A 25,216-nucleotide genomic window follows, 5' to 3' on the forward strand; every position below is an offset into this window, starting at 1 on the left:
GCCACACTAGTCAGCTTTACTAACAAACTGTTATGCAGGAGGAGGACTAAGTAGTTTTTCAGAAGGACATTGACTCAGAACAGAGGCAGAGTGGGAGGAACCAAGGCCTGTAGTGTGACAATGCTTGTATGGAATATCACACACATCCTCTCCAAGGTGCTTAAGTTTGATGCTGTTCATATACTCATTAACATAAATCAAATCTGATATTTCCCTTTGGAGAGGAAACTGTGGCAGTAGGTTTCACTTTCGATTGGTTTTGCCCATCCCTGTCTGCCTGTCTCTGTATTTGTCTCCCTGTCTGCTTGTATTATTGATCTTGTTGCCTGTTTTTGCAGCACTTCATAGATTGGCCTAAATAAACCAACTCTGTGCATGCACTTTACGGACTTTCCTTCCTGTATGTTACCATGTGTGAGTATCTCTCCTGGGTTGAGTGTGGTTCTCTGATCTAATACGTCCATCCAACATTAGTGCTTTAGTCAGAAACTGACTACTGATGAAGTACAAGAAGACAGCCAATACAAATTACACACGGCAACAAGTATCTAACTGTTCACCTACCAGGTGTTTATAAGTGGTGCTGCTAAGAACATGTCTGAGTAAACAATAAAAACCAGAAAAGACAGTGCATCATCTGTATTAAACAGCAACAACTCAAAGTGAATGGAGCATCTATGTAGTGCTGACTGTCTCTGATTACTAGTGTGTTCATTACCATAGCATAAGCAATGTAGCCACAAACAATTTAAGTCAAACTCTTGGTCTTTTAGTTTGGACAACCCCCCCCCCCCCACACACACACACAAACACACACACATACACACACACACACACACCCACACACACACACACACACGCTGCTACTGCTCTCTCTCTCTCACAAACACACGGGCACACACACACACATACATACACATACACACACACGCACGCACACACACATACACACATACACATACACACACACGCACGCACGCACATACACACACACACACACACATGCTGCTACTGCTCTCTCTCACAAACACACGCACACACGCACACACACACACACACACACAACACACATGCTGCTACTGCTCTCTCTCTCACAAACACACACACACACGCATGCACACACACATACACACACACCACACACATGCTGCTACTGCTCTCTCTCTCTCACAAACACATACACACACACACACACACACACATGCTGCTACTGCTCTCTCACAAACGCACGCACATCAGCACACTTTTCTGTTACTATGGAAGGTCCCTGCTCCATGAAAGAAACCTTTACTCTCATTCCTGAGGTCTTCGCATTGTTTTCTTTGTAAGAGAGAAACAGAGAGAAGGGAAAGGAGCAACAGAACAGGGAGAGGAGGTGGGGCGTAAATCAAAAGGCCCTGACTGACCGGCATGATAAGGGGTTGGTCTGCATCCACTGGAAGGGCATGTACTGTGTGCACAATATAACGATGTAATGGCAAATATAAGAACAAGGTACTAACACAAGGTAATAAGGCAATGTAATAATACAATTTAATAACTACGTTAATAATGCAATGTAATGTAGTAACACAAAGTAACAACACATAAGAAGAAGAAGAAGAAGCCTCAGTCCAAAGAGATTTTTTTTTAAAAAAACAAATATTTTTAAAGAAAGCCCCTACACTTGCCTCTTGTGGTGGGGCCCCCAGAGGTTTGTACTTCCTTAATTCTGTAGTCTAGAAACACAAAAATACAGATATCTAAAATACATAATGTTAAATAAAAAGGAATGCACTTAATCTAATTATAATTGCACACAAGTATGAAAACTTAACCCTGAATAAACACTGAAGTCAGGTAAAGCAAGTAATTTAAATTACAGCTATCATGTATCTAACCAAGAACATGCTTACTTAGGAATGAAATAACTTAGGAATGAATGTTCTTCCCCTCTGTGGCAGCCAGAGTGCAGCAAAAACATCACATATTGTTTACTACTGAATATCATGTTAGTTGGTACATGTTAGTGTCAGGCACCAGAAATTACATATGCAAAGGACAATTCAATTATTTCACTTACTTAAATAAGGGCTCGCATATCTTTGATTCATAAAAAAGAGTGGTTAAGCATCTAACAAAGTGACAAAGTTTTCACAAAATAAAACTCGACAATTAGCAGGCATCTTATTGGCTGGAAATTTGAGTCCTCCAGCGAGTACCTTCCTTTCTTTATCACCTCCTTTTATCAGTTTTGTGTCTCACCCCTGGACTCCGCCGGCTCCTCCATCCCCAGACCTGTTCAGGAAGCACTCTGCAGAGGCACGGGACACACCACGGGTTTTCAGTTATGCATGAGTCAGCCATACGATTCAGCCGTGCAAGCATTATAGTCCCTGGAGTCACCCACAGGATTCGTAACGCTGCACTCGGAGCAGTTTTAACCCAGACTGGGCGACGTGCGAGTGAGGAGAGAACATGGGTCTCGGGCCGGTTTCCCGAAATTGGATTGTGTGTGACTTTGGAGGGGAGATGATGTCTCTTTTGCAGGGTGTTGTATTAATACATTACATCCAACATTCATGCATCTGGCCGAATAGTATATAATGGATGCTTCCTAGTGATACCAGGAACAGTTAAAACTCTGGACCTTTTTTCTCAGGTTCCTCACCAGCACAGATGTCACTGAGGCTCTCCAGTTACCCCTGAGCCCTGAGGAGAAGAACATCCTGTAAAAGCTCTGGAACTGCTGGAACTTCACATCCACTCCCAACCTGCTCAGCTGTTCCTGATTTCAATCTCAGTAGTGCTCGACCCAAGAGGAAAGGCAGGGGGTAGAGAAGAGAGAAAGGGAGAAACAAAGCGAGACAGAGAGAAGGCAAAGGAGATATAGAAGGTACAGTGGTCCCAGAAGTTAAAAGCATCTTTTGGAGGCCAAACATCCAGTCAATGACCTGAGTGTGCTGGGTAACGGTACTTGAGCGCGCATGTTTAGCTATCCCTAACCGCAGTGTTACAGCTCTGGACTGGCAAGGGTACTGCTCTCTCACCCACTCAAAAACCTCGGCCACTGTCCAGTAAGATACTCTCTTTGAGAAGCCCATTGTGAGTTGCTGGCATCCTTAAGAGAACACAGAATTTAATTTTATTTATAATCCCCCTCCCACTTTCTCTCAAAAAAAGACTAAGTAATTGCCAATAAGATACATTTGAATCAGTAAAGTAACAAGGTAGTAATATTAATTACCATAGCGTGTTAATTGTTTAATTGTATATTCTCTTATACCATAGTGTTATTTGTCTGAGCATGCTAAACTCTGAAAACTGCTATTGACATGACAGAAGACATAGCGAGATTTTTTGGGGGTGGGGCTACTGGCATTATGGCTCTCGTTCTGGGCCTTAAGACTTCGTTAAACCTGCAAATTCAAAATTACCCCACTGATTATTGATTATTATTATTATTATTATTATTAACGCGGGGCTGTTCTCGAGTTCACCTATCATGTAATTAAGCCCTGGGGCAGATGAAAGAAGAGTGTCTTACTAATGGTCTCGCCAATTCCAGAACTGCACTTTCCCGATGCATTTACTGGCGGTCTGATTTTGAGGTCCTTTGACAGCGACAAGCAGAATTATTATCCTGCACGAGTTTGGGAGCAAGTGTACTACCTTTCTGATGTATGTCCACCATCTAGTGGCATCTCACGGTACTGCCCCACATCCTAGAATGCAAAACGTATAGATTGCTGCATTATTATTATAGTCTGTTATAGTCTTTTATTATTATTATTATTATTATTATTATTATTATTATTATTATTATTATTATTATTATTGAGATATATTCGCTCAAACCATAAAATGCAGTTTTTCTTTTCAGCAGTGAAGGGTGCTAAATTAATTAATTAATATACGTTATTCGCTTATATTTTTATTTAAATTTATAGTCCTCATGACATGGTCCCGAGAAACCATTTTAGAAAGTGAGACAAGATAGCCATGCAGTTTGTAGTGAAAACAAAGCAGCAAGTGCACGACGGTTGCTGTTGCGTCTACAATTTACTGAACATTGTTCTGATTAATGAAGCAACCTGTTGGAGCTCTTCAGGTTACAGGTCAGGTCGCCTCGAATGGTTGAAACGTTATATCCAAAATCACCCGCTATACATATATGCCATTTAGCTGACGCTTTTATCCAAAGCGACTTACAGTTTTGACCGGGTACAACTGGGGGTTAAGGGTCTTGCTCAGGGGCCCAAGAGTGGCAGCTTGGCAGTGGTTGGACTTGAACCAGCAACGTTCCGATTACAAGTCAAGTAACCGCTGAGCCACCACTGCCTTATATACCGAATATATCGCGTTGTTTGCAGTGATGCTCTAGCAACAGTAGAGGGCGTGCTGGCAAACAATCCAAAACGTTTGGAAGCCGAACCAACTTTAATCCAGACACGTTTTTCCGTTGCATATGAGAAATGAAATGTCTGAGCAGGTCCAAAGCGGGTAGATTCTCGTCTGTAAACGGAAGAACATTAGGGAGGCGGACTTTTCGCCCGCGCCCCGCCAAGTGCACGGCTCTCTGCCGCGGCGCGCATCAGTCTGACGACAGACCTGCAGCGCTCGCCTCCCGCAGCTCTACTGCAAGAAGACCCGATCTCTCTCATTTGGCCAACAGATGAATTTGCATTGTGAAGAGGTTTCAGAAGTCTTAGCGTACCTCACAGCAGAAGACAAGAAAAAGGTCAGAATGATGTTTTGAAAGTTGCGCATCTTCTCTTGCATGGTGAAAACTTGTGAAGGTGGGTAATGGATTTTAAGATCTTGTTTTATTGTTTGTTTGTTTTGTCAGTGTCGTATTTACGTCTTGCCTTTTTTTAGACTGAATCGTAGCTTTTTGTACGCCGTTAACCTGTATATGATTCAGGGGGTCAACGCGGTCAGCGCAGTGACCAAAAGCGCTCTAAGAAATTAACTTGAGTAGTTGAAAACTTTCTCCGACATCCTGCATTGTTTTACTTATCGCACATCTAGTTAACAGAAACAATTTGTACAAGCAGTGAACACATTTGTTGTTGTTGGTTGCTTTTGTTTTTTTGATTTGCATTTCTGCAGCGGCCAGCAGAGCCGATAAGCCAATGTAGTGTCATAACACTCCTTCAGCGTCTGTGCTGGTTTCCAGTTTCCAGAGTTTCCAGAGGTGACAGGCAGCTCTCCTCTTTACTACCCCAGGAACCTGGGGAACGACAGCACGAGTGGTGATATCATCCAGAGAACAGTGGAACTTCACGTGGCTACATGGAAAATTCACTGAATTTGAACGCACACTCTCTGCTTATGGTTGAGCTGTGCAGGGATGAAGTCCTAACAGAGCCGAGACAACCTTGAGGGCAAATGTGGGGTTGTTCTCGGAGTAGCGTTAACTTTCCAGACTTCTTAGAGTTCTATCCTTTTATTTGGCAGAGGGAAGAGTGAGAAGGAAAGCGGGAGAGGAGAGAGGGAGGGAGAGAGAGGGGAGAGTGAGAGAGAGAAGGAGGGAGGGAGGGGAGAGGAGAGTGGGGGAGGGAGGGAGAGGGGAAGAGAGAGAAGGAGAGAGGGAGAGAGAAAGAGGGAGGGAGAGAGGAAGGGAGGGGGAGCCAGGGGGAGAAGGAGAGGGGGAAAGAGAGAGAGAGGGGGAGAGGGACAGGGAGGGGGGAGAAAAAGAGAGAGGGAGCGAGGGAGAGAGAGAGAAAAAGAAAATAAGAGCAGAGAAGCATCTCCTCTCACAGCTGGTGCTGACACTGAGTTCATTAACACACACTAACACTAACACATCAGGACCAGTCTGAAGTACAAACAATCAGACCAAACCAAATTATTACACTTCACAAACTAAACTACATCACCCACTGGAACACAAACACAAGCACAAAGCAAAATGCAACGTTAACTGGCCCTAAAATGTCAGTACACTGTAGCAGACGACCTGTACACAGTGACTGACATTAAACACAGAACCACGTTGACAAAGTCCAGACTCAGAGAACACAGCCTGGCCGTCCAGACCAGCCGATATAAATGTCATGGCTGCCCAGAGAACAGAGACTCTGTCAGCAATGTAAATATGACACTGTAGAGACAGAGCTGCACTTCCTCACTGAATGTGAAAAATTCATCCAAATACGGCAAATTTACTTTACAAAATCTGAGACGATCCACCCCAACTTTAAGTGTCTGTCTAACACTGACAAACTGCCCATCCTACTGGGCGAAAAGAAGGAAAGCAGCGCTTTAGCTGGGTGATACATATCTGCCTGCCATAAGATGAGGGACAGTGATTAACCCACCCAAACACACACACACACACACACACACACACACACACACACACACACACACACACAAACACACTATATTACCCAGTATATAAAAGTTACCTATTTATTATTATTAACTATTTATTACTTCCCTTTCTTTTCACTTCTTCCCTTTTACTTCTTCCAATTATTATTATTTCAGACCAATTACAGTTTCTCTTCAAGTTCTTTTATAACAGAATTCTTAATCTCCATAATTGCAAAGGTTGTAATGTTGTGTATTGTTCATGTTGTAATACTGCTTTGACATTACTATAGTTCTATATGGTCATGCCAATAAAGCTTACAGAACTGAAATGTACACACACACACACACACAGAGATAGAGGGAGAGAGAGAGGGAGAGAGAGAGAGAGAGAGAGAGAGAGAGAGAGAGAGAGAGGAAGAGACTTGACCCAGGAGCCCCTAATTCATTCACTCTCAGAAAACGACTGAAGGACACACTGCACCTACAGAGCCCTGCAGCTTCAGACGTAGCCAACGTATCACCACCGCTGACACACAGAGGAGTGAACACATCTGCTTGGCCAAACTGTACATACATCAGTTCTGTAGTACAAAATCTAAACATGTTAAATACATAACAGCCCTGAACCCTCATTACTTATAACTGATCACACTTTTCTATTCTTGCAGAGGCTCCATATAAACCTGTAAATCCTCCTCCAGTGGACGCTGACACAACAATTCCAACAGCTTCAACTAAACCTACTACTACAATGACGTCTCCAATGGTTATAAGACGTTCAGTCCATCAACTACCAATGGAGGTAACATGCATTGGTTTAACGAGTGTGGGGCAGGATGCAAGCGTGATTTATCTTTGATGTGGTTTTAAATGAAAATGAAAGCACACGTGAACATACCGTGTGAACATCGCATACACAGAGTAATACATGCGATTAAGGCAAAATAATTGACATTAGTGGTTGGAAAGGTTCAGGCTTTATATGGGAAATAATGAGGGTGAGACTAGACCCTATGGGCAGCTAAGTGAAAGGGGAGACACAGGACCCCTGTGTGATGGTGGTGAAGGGGTGTTACAGTAGCCCCCACCCCAACGTGCAGCTCCTGACGTGCGTACCAGCTGACAAGCGAACCCGAGGCCAGTGTAACATGGCAGGGTCTGGGCTGGGGACAGAAACCTTGACAGGGACATCTGGATAAAGAGAAAAAAAGTCTGTTGGGTGAGGGGTGGAAACAGGACCCTGTGCTGCAACCAGAAACCTGACAGCAGGCTGGACAGGAAACTGACACCAGGACTCAGGGACAGGAGAGGACGGGACTCCAGGCTGGACAGTGGGATGGACTGGAGGTCGTCTGAGAGGAGGTGCAGGAACCTCTACAGGATCAGAATGGGAGATGGGCTGGACAGGGGCGGGACAACAGGAACTGGAACCACAACTGTAATTGGGACAGTTACACAGACAGTAATGGGGACAGACAAAGACAGACACTGGCATTGGTAGGGTAACAATGAAAGGTCATGACAGTCCCAGTACAACAGAGACGTGACAGGAGGTGGCCAAGCCACACACATAAAAACACATGCACCCGCATCCATGCACATTCATACAAACAAAAACATACACACACACACACAGCTGCTTCAGGATGGCCAGACCCACATTTGAAGGACCTGGAGAAAAACATCATTTTACACACACCCTAAATGTACATAGTGATACCCCTCCCCCCCCATGGTTTTGTGGGCTTTAGGTTCTCCTGTGATCCAGCTATAAACTTCATATTTTAATCAGTCAGTCACTGACTCTGGCAGGATGGATGTGGGTGATGTTGATGACATCAAGCAGGTCAGTAGAACAGACTCTCCCACATGACCCTTTTGGTTCCCCCAGTTAATGGTCAGTCTGTGAAAAACACCTGATGGAAACAGTTCAAAATTCCCAGGATGAGGATCTCTGCCATCCTTTTTGAGTAGGCCTTGACCTCCATAGTAACCCACAGTAACATGCACACTCTTTAGAAATATAGTCTACTGAATGTTCTACACTTACAGTGGAGAGGAAGTGTATTCAAATGAAATTTTGACAAACTTCTAACCCCAACATGCACGCCAAATATTTTTACCACCCTGTTTTGTCATTTCATTTCACTATCGGTTCAAAGGCATCTTTTCTTCTTATTAATGAAAATAGCACATGAAATTAGAGCAGCTAAAGAATTGGCTACCTGAGACTTTTAAAAAGTGTTGAACAGATGTTAAGGAGCATTTTAATTTCAGAGCATTCTTATTACCCTCAAAGCAGTTTGTTAAGCATCTGGATGGTCAACCCTCAGTGAGGAGTCCGGTTTCATCTTTGTGAACCTCAGGTGCCTGGAGAGAAGTCCTGAGCTGCACACAGGACACTGGAACCATTTGTCAGAGGATATTTGAAGAGTACCGACAATGGTGTGCAGCTTAGCATTGAAAAGTCATGGAAATACCTACCTGTTCATTGAACAGTTGTGGCATCCTCCAGTGTTGTTAATTGAGGTGATGTTGGTTAAGTAACGGGTGGCTTGCAACGGCAGTTCACGGCTACCAGAGCGAAGCCACAAGCCGGGAGCTAATCAAGGTTGGTTAGCCTGATCTCCTTCAGTTGGCATCACCCTACCTATCAGCTTCACAAAAGCCCCTCTTAAAAAAGTCTTGTTGTGACACACATGTGTTACGTCTGTCAGGGTGCCTCACCCCTGATCAACCTGACAGTCACAGGTTACATGTTGAAATTCTGATTGGTGGGTTGTGCGAGTTGTGGATGCAGTCAAAACCACACCGGGGCACTTGGTGTATTGCATTGCTCCTCCATGCTTTCCTCAGTGTCAGTTAGGAGTTGGTTTATGGGGCAGAGTTGGTGGCTCTTAATGAGGGCACAACCTGATCAGAGTGTGCCAAACAGCTAGCAGGAGGTTGGCTCAAATGGTCTTCCCATCAAAACTTTGAAAGGGGACACTTTTGTGGTTGCACTAGGAATCATATGCATTTCACAAAGAACTGCAGCTAGCAGATTTTTGATCATGTAGTCTGTGATTTCCACTATGGCTGATGACTGATGGTAATAGCGGATGTGAAACTTTGATGCTCAGATATTTACAGAGCTGATGAGTCATGCAAAACATCAAAGCACTGAAACAGGCAATGAGAGTCAACGTTCAGGATGGTAGATAAAAACAGATGTATTTATTGACACCAGTATGGTTTACAACAAAGGAGTTGCCTCCACCACCACCAAAATAGAGTGTCACCCTCCAAGGATGCCATTTTTTATTTTCTTATGCCTCAGTGAAATGTCGCCTCTCCAGTCTGAGCTCTCCATTACCTTTTCACACTTATCTGCACCATCTTTGCATTGGCAAAAGCACCATTGTGTGTTAATATCTGCTTTGGTCATTATTTACATTCCAGCATTCAGCCCATATGTGTCATATCGCCTGATTCCTCATCACACTATAACACTCAGCAGGCTGTTCGTCACCCAACCCAGGACTCCACCAATCATGAACTTCACGTCAGATTGTCATTGCCGGAATATTGAACTGCCCTGTGTACTTGATTATTTAAGCCTGTCTCGAACATTAGGACACTGCGAAGTATTGCCTCTAGAGTCCTATGCACACCGAACGCTCTTGTGGATTGTTTTTCTGTGTACCGAACATTGACTTAATGTTTCCCGTTTCTGATTTTTGCCTGCCCCTTTTGGAGTCTGATGCCTGGATTATTTGATGGTCTTTATGGTTTTTTGACACGGACTGTTTTCCCTACTTTTGAGTTAGTAATTTTTTTGTGACTGTTTCCATTACCTGTTACTTGTTTATCTGTGAGCGTCTGATTTTGCCTGGTCCGCATAAAACAGAATACTTCGCCTCCATGCAGACCGCAGCCTCAGATGCTTTGAAGGAAGCTTTGACCAACCAGGGTCAACTAATCCACCAACAGCACCAGTTGCTTGAGGGTTTCACACAGTCAATGGATACTATAGGCAAGCAACAAGCAGACCAACAAACTCAAATGTTGGAACTAGGACAAAGTCTCAGAGAACTTACATCCCAGCTACAAATGATGACTACTCCTCAGTTCAGTCCCACGCCTGCACCTACTACCGCCATGAGCAGTATCCAACCAACCCTCCCTGTGAGTAAACCCAAAAATTATGGCTCCCCAGACAAGTGGTTTCGTGTTGCAATGTTCATTGTATTTCAATATCCTTCCAACCTGTTCCAATCAAGATAAAATTACCTTCATTACGTCTCGTCTAACTGACAAAGCTCTTAACTGGCCGACTGCCAACGTATAACTGGCATCTTATGACGATTTTATTGAGCAATTCAAGGCTGTGTTCGATCACCCACATGAGGAAAGAGCCTGTGGGGAGATACTTACCAAATTACACCAAGGCAATCATTCTGTGGCCGACTATGGATGAGAATTCCGTACAGCCGCTGCTGGCAGTGGATGGAATGAGGCGGCGTTGATCGTCACTTTCCGTAACGGTCTCAGTGTAGAGGTTTTACATGAACTGGCTTGCCAAGATTTGAATCGGCTTATAGCTCTTTCTATACGTCTGGATCATTTCATCCAGGAACGAAAACCATGTAAAACTAGTAGTTCTCACCATACCTATCCCTCTCCCAGTTATAGAGAAGAGCTCAGACGAGAGCAGACAGCGGAACCAATGCATTGTGATTCTTCATGCTTGACTGAAGAGGAGAGGTGGCCCTGATTCCAAGATGGTCTCTGTTTTTACTGTGGCTCCTCAGAACATGTTATCAGGGATTGTTGTCTTCAACCTAATCCAGCATCACTGAGCCATAGATGGATCAGGCCACCCACATCAGAAAACAAGGTAGAGATCTTGCCATCAAGAAAGATGATCGCTAAGACATTTTTTTTGTTTGTTTATGTTGGGCTCCTACACATCTTCTATGTTTACAGCCTTAGTTGATTCAGGAGCCGAGGGAAGCTTCATACACGCACGTCTTATATGGGAATTGGACATCGCAGCTATTACCCAAGCCTCTTCACCTGGTGGCTCTGGACGGATCACCAGTAGGAGCCAGTTCCATTACGCTCCACACTACTCCCATAAAACTTACCACAAGCACAATCCACTCAGAGATCATCTCATTTCTCATCATAGAAGATGCCTCATTTCCAGTCATTTTAGGTCTACATTGGCTAGAACAACATGACCCAATTATATCATGGTCACGTAAGGAAATCACTCAGTGGTCATCTCAATGCCTAAGAAATTGTTTGACATTACCAGTTGTCCAGTTATGTTCCACCACTGTTGATAGCCCTGCTGATACACAAGCCTTTTCCCTCACTCCGGAATACCAGGATCTCTCTTTGGTCTTTAGTAAGAACTGTGCTATTGAGCTCCAGGAGGTAGCCGTGTTTCCCAAGGCTCGTATTTATCCTCTCTCCCAAGAAGAAGAGAGGATCAAGGAGGAATATATAGATGAAGTATTAAGTTAAGGCTTTATTCAGCAATCCACTTCCCCCATGGTATCAGGATTTTTCTTTGTAAAAAAGAAGGACGGAGGTCTTCGTCCCTGTATTGACTACCGAAATCACATTTCCAAGAAATATTCATACCCGTTACCTCTCATTCCTGTCACTCTGGAACTACTACAAGAAGACAAGATCTTCACCAAATTAGACCTCCGTAGTGCATTTAATTTGATAAGGATCAAGAAAGGTGATGAATGGAAAACCAATTTTATCACTACCAGAGGTCACTATGAGTGCAAAGTCATGCCATACGGTCTCAGTGTGGCTCCATCTGTCTTTCAGGCTTGTATCAATGATATCCTCTGTGAATACATGGGAAAATTTGTTATCGCTTATATTGATGACATCCTAATCTATTCACCCATTAAAAGCCAACACGTACGAAAAGTATTGAAGACTCCTCTGGATAACGTGTTATATGTCAAGGGAGAGAAATGTGAATTCCACCTTCCAACCACAACTTTTTTAGGATACGTGATTAGCCATAGTGGAATCACCCTGGATGACAAGAAGATCGAAGTTATCATTCAGTGGCCCGTTCCGGTCACCGTTAAAAAGCTCCAGAGTTTCTTGGGGTTTGCAAACTTTTACTGACGATTCATACAGAATTTTAGTAGTATTGCAGCCCCTCTCACAGCCCTCCTGAAAGGAGCAACAACCAAGTTATTGTGGAATCAGGAGGCTGACCAAGCATTCAGAAAACTGAAAGAAGCTTTTACCACGGCTCCTATACTTAGGCATCCAGATCCTTCCATTCCCTTTGTCGTGGAGGTTGATGCTTCTAACATCGGGGTAGGAGCTGTACTTTCACAAGGACAAGATAAGTCCAAGTTACACCCAGTAGCTTATTGTTCCCGTAAGTTATCACCAGTGGAACGTAATTACGGAATAGGAGAACGTGAACTGTTGGCCATTAAACAGGCCTTAGAAGAGTGAAGGTATTGGTTAGAGGGGCAAATCATCCCTTTCTTGTTATCACCGACCACAGGAATCTGGAATACATGCCTACAGCTAAACAACTCTGTTCTTTTCAAGATTTGATTTTAAGATCGTGTACCATCCTGGGACCTGGAATACTAAAGCTAATCCCTTATCCTGTGTTTTCTTGGAGGAGACAGGAGATGGAAACCATCCTTCCTAGCTGGAAACACCTGTCATCTATACAATGGGAAATAGATGATGAAACAGAACAGGCCATGCAAGACACAGTCATCCCAAAGGTGTGTCTGTCAGGGAAACAATATGTTCCTACCTCGTGCCGTGACCGCCTATTGACGTGGGCTCATTCCTCGCTGGTTTCAGGGCATGCTGGGAAGACTACTTGTACTCGACAGGCTTCTGGCTAACTGGTACTGGTGGGAGACCATGACCGGGCGATGTTCATAAATATGTTTCTTCGTGTTCAGTTTGCAGTCAGAGTAAAACACCTAAGACCCTACCCACAGGAAAGCTCATGCCACTTCCCATACCAGACAGACCTTGGTCTCACATTGCTTTAGATTTCCTTACAGACCTCCCATGTTCTGAAGGTAACACTATGGTCCTCACTGTAGTTGAAAAAGTATGGGAGGAGACACACCTGTGTATCGAACAGAACCGTAGATATAAGGAGGTGGTGGACAGACATGGGAGGGAGACCCTGCTGTACCAACCTGGTGGCAGAGTGTGGCTCTACGCGTGACTTCCGCAAGCCAGGGTCATGTCGCAAGCTGGGTCCCAAATTTATAGGTCCGAATTAAATTACAAAGCGCATGAATTAAGTCACATATCAACTCAACTTACCTGCTCACTTTTGTGTTTCAAGGTCGTTTCATTTGGCCCTTCTGAAGCCTGTGATTCCAGGGCCCTTGGATGAGGTCTCTCCTGAGGCCACTCCTCCACAGCTCTGACTGTGCCCCGATCTATGAAGTGCGCCATATTCTGGACTCTAGGAGGCAGGGTGGAGTAGTACTTCCTGTGAGAGGCATCTTGGGAAATATTGCCACTTGTATTGCATTCAGTGTGTTATGCAGTGGTAGTTCAGTGTTTAAAGTATTTGACTAGTAATCAGAAGGTTGCCCATTCAAACCCCACTGCTGCCAAGTTGCCACTGTTGGGCCTCTGAACAAGACCCTTAATTCTCAATGGATCTAATTGTATTTGGTCATAATTGTAAGTTGCTTCAGAAAAAAAGTGCTAGATGAATGTTATATATTGTATTTCTTATTTCTGTTTTTTGCCCATCTTGTATTTGTCTGCCTGAATATTTTGTCTCTCTAGATTTCGACCTGGACTGTAGCTCATCTCTGTGATGCTCCCTGGCTCTGTTTATCCTATAGTACTGGTTCTGTCCCTTGCCTGTGTTTTGACCGTGTTGGATTATCCTTTTCAGATTAAAACCAAGTTTAATTTTATCCTCGAGCATCTGGCTTTCTCTGAAACATCAGTGTCACTGGAGTGAATGTGACATTGTTCCTCAAAATCCCTCAGTTAGTGATTTATTGATTAAACCATGAAGTTCAGAGCTGGATCACAGCAGAACCTAAAGCCCATGAATCTCCAAAAGTAGCATCGTCATGTGTGTGTGTGTGTGTGTGTGTGTGTGTGTGTGTGTGTGTGTGTGTGTGTGTGTGTGTGTGTGTGTGTGCGTAGGTGTGCCTGTGTGGGTGGGTGTGTGTTTGTGTGTATTTGCATGAGCTGTCCAGTCTGCCTGACCAAGTGGACAGTGACCAACAGCTGCATCATATACAGAATGAACAACTGAGGAATAAATAACACAAACAGAAATAAACAAGTGTGCACATTTCACACATTGCACCCAGTGCACCCAGATTAGCAATACATATATGAGGAGGAAGAGATGCATGCTGGGAACTGTCATATCTGTAAACCGGTAGCTGTTGCCACAGTGACAATAGTGATAGTGTGTGCACGGGAGCATGCATGTATTTGTGAGTGTGGGAGCATGTGTGTGTATTTTGGGGTGGGCGGTGGTGTATCACTTTAGCAGATTTTTATCACTTTGAATGTACGTTTAGGGTGTGTATAATGATGTCTTTCTCCAGGTCCTTCAAATGTGGGTCTGGCCATATTGCAGCAGTCGTGTGTGTGTGCGTTTGTGTGTGTGTGTGTGTGTGTGTGTGTGTGTGTGTGTGTGTGTGTGTGTGAATGTGTGCCAATTTCCCCCCAGCTAGACACATTACAAATTCAGTAATGCTAAACTAATTATAATTGTAATATAAGTTCATTTTAACAAGAGTTACAAGTTTATAGTAAGAATGATCCAAGGATTACTAATAACTGCCTGAGAAATAAATATATCTGAAGAAGATTCCAAGTTCCACTTCACCAGAAGGACTTTGATTGTAAGATATCCATCACATCCCAGTTTAGATATCACTGTTTGGTACAACGGGACAAAAGCAACAAACACATCTGGGTGATGCTGTTGAATGTGCAATTGCATGTTCATGTGTTTTAGCCCACAGACTCTACAACACCAACACACTGTCCTCGTCCACCACTCAGGTCACTGGGAAACTTTCCCACACAGGTGATTTGAAAGAAACAGCTCATAGTATTAATGATTCAGTAAATGTCGCTAACGTGCTTGAGTTAAATCCAGCCTAGCGTGTTGATAGCTTTTTTTGGCGTCGAATTTGCGAGTGTGAAATATGATTCCACATTACGTTCATCAGCCTTCACATTTAGACTACCACATACTCTCCATATGACTGCATACACAGAACTGTAATGTGTATGTGGTGATTTGGGATGAATACATGTACCATTACACTCCTAATATTTATATTTTAGTATAACTATATAGTTAATATGTCAACAGCAAAATAAATTCACTTTGCAGAACCTTTTCAATGCTGCTCTACTGCCCTAAGCAACCACCTTCTATGACCAGCCTACATATGAACCCTTTCACACCAAACACTGGACCAGAGTTGCCTGTTTGGGATACAAGGTGATTTTCACATTTGGTGTTTTTTCTTGAGTGTGAGTGAGTCTGTTTCCATGTCACTGATCTGGTTTCACATTGTGTACAAATCTGCAGAACCATCTGCTCTACTTTGGTGTTCAACCCTCCTGATCAAGCTTGTCTGTCCAGTGCACTGAATTTGTACACCAGTAATGTGTACATGTGAACCAAACCACAGCTCAGAATGGCTTCCACTCTAAGGTCCTAAAAAGAAAGTAACAGACAGTGGCGTCCAACTGCTGTCAGTGAACTGCACTCTACACACATTCTGCTGTCAAACTGCACTACGCACACCTACATGATGTATGTGGTCATCCGTTGGTGTAAACAGAAACCACAACTCTCTGTCCTGCTTTGGCTCTTTATTTATGAAACAGCAATAGACTCTCACAGTGGAAGTTATGCGTACAGCCAACGCTTTGGCATTTGACCTTAAAAGACATGATTAATAACAGAAAAAAATATGCTGCTATTTAAAGGTCAAATATCAAAAAATCCTAGAGATACACACATAAAATGCAGAAAAAATTATTCCTTAGGAAAAATAGCATAATATAGTAATAAAATGCAATACATTTTTTTACAGAATCATAGAGCAAAATGATGGTTGTTGGAGTTAGAATTTAGTTCTAGACTGACAATATTTAAATTGACATTTACAGCATTTAACATGTTGATTTAGCAGTTAGCCTCCTTTCTCAAGTGTACCAAAAACAAACAAAAAACCCCACATGTACTCTGGTTCTATATTTTGTCAGTCTTGGTCTTGTCCCTACAATTCCTACTTTATGCTAGTATCTAATTAGCAATTAGCAAATAATTAGCACTTCTTCCTATTTTCTGGACTGAACCACAGTGCAGATTTTAGTGCCACTTAACGGAACAGGTCGGCAAAGAAGCAAATTTACTCTATTTTACCTTAACCCAGGTGGACAAGACATGTTTGGAGTCTAAACTGAAGGAGCACATTTTGGTCATTTAATTTAGAACAAAAGCTGCTAATGTTGCTAACAGACCATGCTTTTACTTAATAAATGTACACAATGACATTTTAGACATTTCTTAGACATTTCAATATTACTTTATTCATGTATTTCACTACTTTGGTAAACCTATTTCAATCACCAAACAGGTCCACATGAGTAAAGGTATTTTTTCACATGAGATGGAAAATTTCCATATTCCATAATATTACTTTATACAGTGATCTATGTCAAATTCTTCCTCATTAGGAAGATAGCTGAGATTGTTCTGAACAATGTGATATCAAACATGTAAGTACCTTTAAGGTGAATTTAAGAATATATGCAGAAATGGACATTGCTCTGAGCCATCAGATGGTTAAATGATGGTGTTACACCAAAATCTGTGACCACCAAATTCTGTCACTGTACAACCTGCAGCACACAGATCACCATTTCTGATGCCTGTGACTGCACTGTACCATCATAATAAATGAGTTAAACACCAATCAAAATGTTTTTTAGGTGTTGTGATTTCAGATGGCTGGGTGCTGCTGCTCTCTGCTGATCCCAGATATAAATACCTTTGTGTAAATTAATAACAACACCTGTAGAGAGAAGGTAACACTCACCATCAGCAGCATGGAGCACAAGGAGCAGATAAACACACAACTGCGTTCTTACTGAGTTACATACACACACACACACACACACACACACACACACACACACACACACACACACACACAGCTACAGCAGGACTACTGCTACACACCATACACACACTCTTCAAAACTACAGACTAGTAAATGACCTGACAGTTACACTTACAGTGGAGAGGAAGTGTATTCAAATGAAGACATTCTGATGACTCTCTAACTCCAACACACAAACACACAAACTTGTTCAGGTCAGCGGGTACAGCTGATCAGATGTGTGTGGCAGGTCTGTTAAACAGGTGTGTAGGTCTGTAGCTGGTCTGTTGATTTCTCTTGGTTTTCTTCTCTACTGCAGACTAGTTGTTTCATCTCCACCAGCAGTGTTATAGTGAACTCTGCTCATTTCTGACACTGAAGCAGGTCACATGAACAAGAACAACTCAGTTCATTCAAGATCTGACTCACACATGGTAAAATGGATGTTAATGGACACAGTGAGAAAACAATCTTATTATAACAGCTTGCTAATGAGATTTTTACCTTTGTTTCTCTTGGTGTAATAAACCACAGCCATGATAATGTGGAGGAAGATCACAGTGACCAAAGCAAAGGGGATGTAGGGCAGAGTCTGAGGAGAGACTGTAACAACACAACAAACACTGACCCCAGTCTTACACAGCAGCAGAATACATTTATTTAACACAGCTGTGAACTGTTTACTATTCCAAACACTCCTTCTTAAACTAAATGTTAAACTAAACTAAATGTCATTTACTACTATTATTATTATTAGTTTAGTTCATCATGTGCTTTTGTTTGTTTGTTTAAGATGTATTCCCAAACTCTTTGTGTTGGCTCTATGACCCTGCAACGTGACGATGACTCTGATTATGGATTTGCCCTTAATATATTTCGCTCGTCTCAGCTCATGCATCCGCCTCGTGATCGCGCCACGTTACACACTGTATGGATAGTGTCATAGTCAGGACACATGACTCTTAAGAAAAATGCCATTTTCAGGTAAAAAAAAGTCTTTGGCAACTGGGAGCACATATAGTACTAGGTGAAATGAGTCAAAAACAGGTAATTTCTGTCATTGTGGGTGTAGCCTAGTTTTATGCTGGGAATTTGTCAGGATGCATCATAGTCAAGACGCAGGATTTTTGATTCATGCAAATTTATGAAAAATACAAATTTGAAGTAAAATATGGGTATTTGGACAACTGGGAGCACATCTTGTACAAGGTTATAAGTCAAAAACAGTAGATTTCTGTCATTTTGCAATTTTCAAGTTCAAGTTCAAGTTTGGTTTATTTGTCACATACATAGTCATACACAGTACAACACGCAGTGAAATGGTGGAGAGTGCTCTGTCCAAACTGAGGAAGAGAACCAGGGGTGCATAGAGAAAAAAATATATATATACAGATAAATATATATTCTATGTATGTACAAAAGTATATTAACAATGTATGTACAATATATGTATATTATGATTATATACACAATGTACAATGTATATGGTTGAGTATATATGTACACAATCTACAGAATGTACAGATCCATTGTATAGTACCATATCTACAGTTGTTGTAACAGGTTAATTGAGTATAAATCAAAATCTATATATACAGATGTACAGATATACAGTCATGTTACGTAACAGTCATGTTACGTGGTGGTGGTGGTGGTCCCCACAGTTTATCAGTTTCCCTGATTCAGGGCCCGAATGGCCTGTGGGAAGAAGCTCCTCTTCAGCCTCTCTGTCTTGGCTTTCAGGGAGCGGAAGCGCCTCCCTGACCTCAACAGAGAGAACAGTCTATTGTTGGGATGGGTGGGGTCCTTCACAATTTTCCTGGCCTTGGTTTGGCACCGCTTGTTGTAGGTGGTCTGCAGGTCAGGAAGTTCCGAGTGAGTGATGCGCTCTGCTGAACGCACTACCCTTTGGAGTGCTTGTCTGTCCTGCTTGGTGCTATTTCCAAACCAGACTGTGATGTTCCCCGTGAGGATGCTCTCGATAGTGCAGGTGTAGAAGTTCCGCAGTACCTTGGAGGGCAGTCTGAAGTCCCTTAGGCGTCTGAGGTGGTAAAGACGCTGACGAGCCTTCTTTGCCAGGGAGCTGGTATGGCGGGACCAGGACAGGTCCTGCGAGATATGAACACCAAGGTACCTGAAACTATCTACTCGCTCCACCGTGGTTCCACTGATCCTCACAGGTTGGTAGTGCCGCTCCTGCTTCTTGCTGCAATCCACGATCAGCTCCTTTGTCTTACTGACGTTTAGGAGGAGATTATTTTCCTGGCACCAGTTTTCCAGGTGTTTAATGTCCTCCAGGTAGGCCCTCTCGTCGTTGTCCGAGATCAGACCCACGACAACGGTGTCATCAGCAAACTTGACAATGGTGTTAGAGCTGGAAGTGGCTGTGCAGTCGTAGGTGTACAGTGAGTAGAGCAGGGGGCTTAGGACACAACCCTGAGGAGCTCCAGTGCTGAGGGTGAGGGTGGATGAGGCGCAGTTGCCCACCCGTACTGATTGTGGTCTGTCTGTTAGGAAGTTGGAGATCCAGTCGCACAGGGATGTATGCAGTCCTAGATCTCCCAACTTAGTAGTGAGTAGGGAGGGAATGATAGTGTTAAATGCTGAACTGTAGTCGACAAATAGCATTTTAACATAATTTCCCCTCCCTTCGTCCAGGTGAGTCAGTGTAGTGTGGAGCAGATGTGCAATCGCATCGTCAGTGGAGCGGTTGTGGCGGTATGCAAACTGCAGTGGGTCCGTGGAGGCTGGCAGTGAAGATGTGATGAAGTCTCTAACTAGCTTTTCAAAGCACTTCATCACGACTGATGTGAGGGCGACAGGGCGGTAGTCATTGAGGTCGGAGGGTCGAGGTTTCTTCGGGACGGGGACGATGGTGGACCGCTTGAAGCTGGACGGGACAATACCGAGCGTCAGGGAGAGATTGAAGATGTCGGTGAATACCGGGGCTAGCTGATCTGCGCAGGCTTTGAGGACCCTCCCGCAGATACCGTCTGGTCCCATCGCCTTCCTGGTATTCACCCTTTTAAACACTCTCCTCACGTCACTCTCCGTGATGATGAGAGGGCGCTGCTCTATGGTGGGCCCCGCGCATGTGCCACCGGCTGCGCCGATAGTGCCACTTGCACCAGCACCGTTAGCATTGGCGCTGTTAGCATTAGCGCTGCTAGATGTAGCCTCGAAGCGAGCAAAGAATGTATTTCTTAAAGTATTGTGTAAAACATTTTACATCAAAATGATATTTTTCATAAATGTTGACATGTCCTGACTATGACAATATCAAAGTACCAGTGCAAAACAGTATTTCCCCAACCACAGTAGTTTGAGGTTTCAGTTCACACAGTTCCTACTTACTGTTTGTGGATGGTCATAGTTAGGATGCATGACTCTTTAAGAAAAATGTCATCATGAGGTAAAATAGATAAAATAGTTCTTTGGACAACTGAACACATCTAGTACTAAGCAATGAATCAAAAACAGGACATTTCTGTCACTTTGGGTGTATACGATGTAGTGTGGCTGGGAAATAATTTTACACTGGCAGTTTATTGATACTGTCATAGTCCACCTATGCACTTTAGAAATAACATGAAAGTCAAAATGAGGGTCAGTGACATTATGGATTGTTTCCAGAAGATTAAGTCATGATTTAAATCCCAGTCAAGTATTTTTAAAGTACAAGAGGAGTATTTGACCATCACTGAACTAAACGCTACTGGTAATGTGCAGATGACAGCACAACAACAAATATGACAGCAGAAAGTCTACAAGTAACTCAGACAACCAAGACTTTGCTAGTGTGGATACATAAGAAAACCTTAAAGCTGGATTTATCATTTTCAGTTGGATTTGGATCAAAAACAGTGTTTTACCTTTAATGGTGAGTCTGATGTCTTTATATTTCTGGTTTGTAAGATAACACCTGTAGTATCCCTCATCCTCTTCAGTCAGGTGTGATATGAGTAGAGAGAGATTTCCTGGAGAGTGAGCAGTACCCAGCTGATCTCTGTTTCTGTACTGTTCACTCTCACTGGTGATCATGTCCCATGAGTTTCTGTTTGTGTTGTGTTTCTCCCAGGTAAAACGCTCAGGTTTGGCGTGTGGTTCAGTACAGGAGCAGGGCAGCAGTACTGAGTCTCCTGTGTATGCAGTGATGTAGTCTGTCTTCTGATTCTCTGCCAAACTGCAGCCTGCAGAAACACACGGGATAAAGGCCTTCACTATTAAACATGGCCGCACATGTACATGTAAAATGGTTATTATTACACATGACATACTCCGTTATTATTATTATATATGACATACTTAATTATTATTATATATCACATACTCCATTATTATTATTATATATGACATACTTAATTATTATTATATATCACATACTCCATTATTATTATATATGACATACTTAATTGCTCCAGGTCCAGTCACCTGATGGTACTGATGGTACCAGCCAACTGATGATGGTACTGGAAATCACTAAGAGATTTCCCAATAGATGTTGGTATGATGGATGCATGACCATCAAATTATAAGATGTAAATGTTTGATTATATTGATTATATATTGTCTCTCTCCCTCCCTCCTTCTCTCTCTCCCCCTCTGCCCACCCTCGCTCCCTCCCTCCCTCCTTCTCTCCTTCTCTCTCCATCCCTCATTCTCTCTCTATTTCTTCCTTTCTCTCTCTCTCCCTCCCTCCCTCCCTCCCTCCCTCTCTGCCTTCCTCCCCTCCCTCCTTTTCTCTCTCCTTCTTCCCCTCTCTCTCCCTCCCTCCTTCTCTCTCTCACTCCCTTTCTTTCTCTCCCCCTCTCTCTTTCCCTTTCTCTTTCTCCCCCTCTCTCTAGAGCAAATGAGAACAGTAGTAACTAAATAAGGAAACTAAACAAGTTGTGTGTAATATGGGTATATAACTGACTAGAACCTAAACAGGACAGAAGACAAGAGTCATTAACTACAGGCATGAAATACACATACAAACAGAAGATGTAACTAGAAACAGACAGAAGTAGAACTGCAGATCCTGCAATTTATTAAGAGAGGGGAAATCCAAAGGTGTAGTCAAAATTCTCTACACTGGTAGATTGAGGCTGAGTGAAGAACCAGCTATATTTTTCTATATATTTAGAGTGCTGACACCAGTTTCCTGTAAAGTATCCAATCTCTGCACTATACGTTTAGTAGATCAAACCCTATGTTAGGCTGGCTGAACCGCTGACAAAGCAGAATGTATTAAGACAGGAATTTTAGAAAGGTGGTTATGCATATTCTCATAACACATGCTAGACAATGCAGTAGAGTATTCTCATTCTCTTCAGAATATAAATTGTAATTACAGGCATAATTTGGAATCAGATACATTTTGTAGTTTTATGTGCATTAAACCTTTGCCTGCACCTCTGCCTTTGGTTGTAGGTAAGTGGGACAGGGGTAAATAATTACAGTAACAGAAGCTCCAGATATGTCACTTGTAATGTCAAGCTAACATCAACATTGACTAAATCAACTTTTATGACTGTTTGTTTATGCCCATTTGCAACTTGTCATAGCAAAGCCTTGCTTCTTATTTTAGAAGTTTTAAATCAAAAATCTAAAATAAGAACACATTAGTGATTTTGATCCAGCTGCTCCACCTACATTAATGATCTGCACACTGTGCAGTTTTCAGAACGATAATGTAATGTGGAGGCAGACAGGACTTGATGCACATGTGTAAACGAAAGTTCTTTATTTGCAAAACAGCTGGACACAACGGCAAAATTAACAAAATGGTGCAAACTAAACACTGACTAAATGGAACACCAAAAAGGGAGAAAAACGATACAGGAACTGTGCAGAAACAATAAAATTGTGATGGAACATTTGATACTAAGGCATCGAAGCTCGTATCACACAGTGTACCAAAGCTTGTATCAGTTACTATTACCACTAAAGTTAATATTACCATTAATATTACCACTAAAGTTACTAACAACACGTGACTAATGATGGTCGAAGCTTCAGACGTCACTGAAGCACAGGATGAGGGTGAGACTGTATCATAAGTTTGGCACTGTCCTATAACGTGGAAGCTTATCTCTTTACTAAAAAATTGGAAATGTGCTAATTATAGAAGTCAATAGTGAGAGTAAACGTTTCATAACGCCAACCTGTTGTTTTTACATAAAAGGGAAACAATGATTTTACACAAATTATTGCAGAATTTAATTACTAAACATCATTACTGATCATCAATTTTTTAATGGCATATGAAGGCGGTGGAGTGTTGTATTGTTTATAGTGCTGCGCAGTTTTGAATCTATAGCTGCTATCATTTCTGAACACCACCAGGTGTCGCTGTTTTGTCACCAGCTTTCAATGCTCCAAAGCTTCGAATCCTTTAGCAGTACAATAAGGAAGAACCTCAAACGCTTCACAGGACTTCGTCTGCACATCATTACCAAGAAAGAAGATAAACAGTAAACACTAGAATAACGAGCAGGCTAATAACGTTACCAAACAACAATAATCTCACGGGAGGACGAGAGAGCGCACATTCAAAGACCCACAGCCAAGACGATAAAACAAGGGATATTTATATAAAGACTAACGAATGCAAACTAGACAAAGATGAAAACAGTGACAGGAAAACCAAACGAGGGGTCGGAACAGAAAAACCAAAACAAAGAAGCATGTGTGTTAAAAACCTGAGAAATTCTTACTTGAACTGCACAAGATATTTGTTAAAATTAAAGGAGTATTTGACCATCACTGAACTAAACGTTACTGGTAATGTGCACAGATGACAGCACAACAACAAATATGACAGCAGAAAGTCTACAAGTAACTCAGACAACCAAGACTTTGCTAGTGTGGATACATAAGAAAACCTTAAAGCTGGATTTATCATTTGCAGTTGGATTTGGATCAAATACAGTGTTTTACCTTTAACGGTGAGACTGATGTCTTTATAGTACTGGTTAAGATAACACCTGTAGTATCCCTTATCCTCTTCAGTCAGGTGTGATATGAGTAGAGAGAGATTTCCTGGAGAGTGAGCAGTACCCATCTGAACTCTGTTTCTGTACTGTTCACTCTCACTGGTGATCACGTCCCATGAGTTTCTGTTTGTGTTGTGTTTCCTCCAGGTGAAACTCTTAGGTTTGGCATGTGGGTCAGTACAGGAGCAGGGCAGCAGTACTGAGTCTCCTGTGTATGCAGTGACGTCGTCTGTCTTCTGATTCTCTGCCAAACTGCAGCCTGCAGAAACACACGAGATAAAGGCCTTCACTATTAAACATGGCCGCACATGTACATGTAAAATGGTTATTATTACATATGACATACTCCGTTATTATTATTATATATGACATACTTAATTATTATTATATATCACATACTCCATTATTATTATATATAGCATACTTAATTGCTCCAGGTCCAGTCACCTGATGATACTGATGGTACCAGCCAACTGATGATGGTACTGGAAATCACTAAGAGATTTCCCAATAGATGTTGGTATGATGGATGCATGACCATCAAGTTATAAGATGTAAATGTCTGATTATATATTGTCTCTCTCCCTCCCTCCTTCTCTCTCTCCCCCTCTGCCCACCCTCGCTCCCTCCCTCCCTCCTTCTCTCCTTCTCTCTCCATCCCTCATTCTCTCTCTATTTCTTCCTTTCTCTCTCTCTCTCTCCCTCCCTCTCTGCCTTCCTCCCCTCCCTCCTTTTCTCTCTCCTTCTCCCCCTCTCTCTCCC

General features: G+C 42.5%; 1 protein-coding gene across 1 annotated transcript in view; it reads right to left on the reverse strand.

Moving 5' to 3' along the window:
- The window catches only part of LOC118241855 (polymeric immunoglobulin receptor-like), a 433,448-nt gene extending 408,459 nt beyond the window's left edge, over positions 1-24,989 (reverse strand). Inside the window, exons 1-2 of the mRNA XM_035529166.1 lie at positions 24,902-24,989; positions 24,399-24,713 (exon numbers count right to left, since the gene is read on the reverse strand). Of these exons, the coding sequence (XP_035385059.1) occupies positions 24,399-24,713; positions 24,902-24,989 (403 nt within the window). The remainder of the gene's footprint in view (positions 1-24,398; positions 24,714-24,901) is intronic.
- Positions 24,990-25,216: the final 227 nt, after the last annotated feature.

This window comes from Electrophorus electricus, chromosome 8, assembly GCF_013358815.1.
Source record: "Electrophorus electricus isolate fEleEle1 chromosome 8, fEleEle1.pri, whole genome shotgun sequence".
Lineage (NCBI taxonomy): Eukaryota > Metazoa > Chordata > Actinopteri > Gymnotiformes > Gymnotidae > Electrophorus > Electrophorus electricus.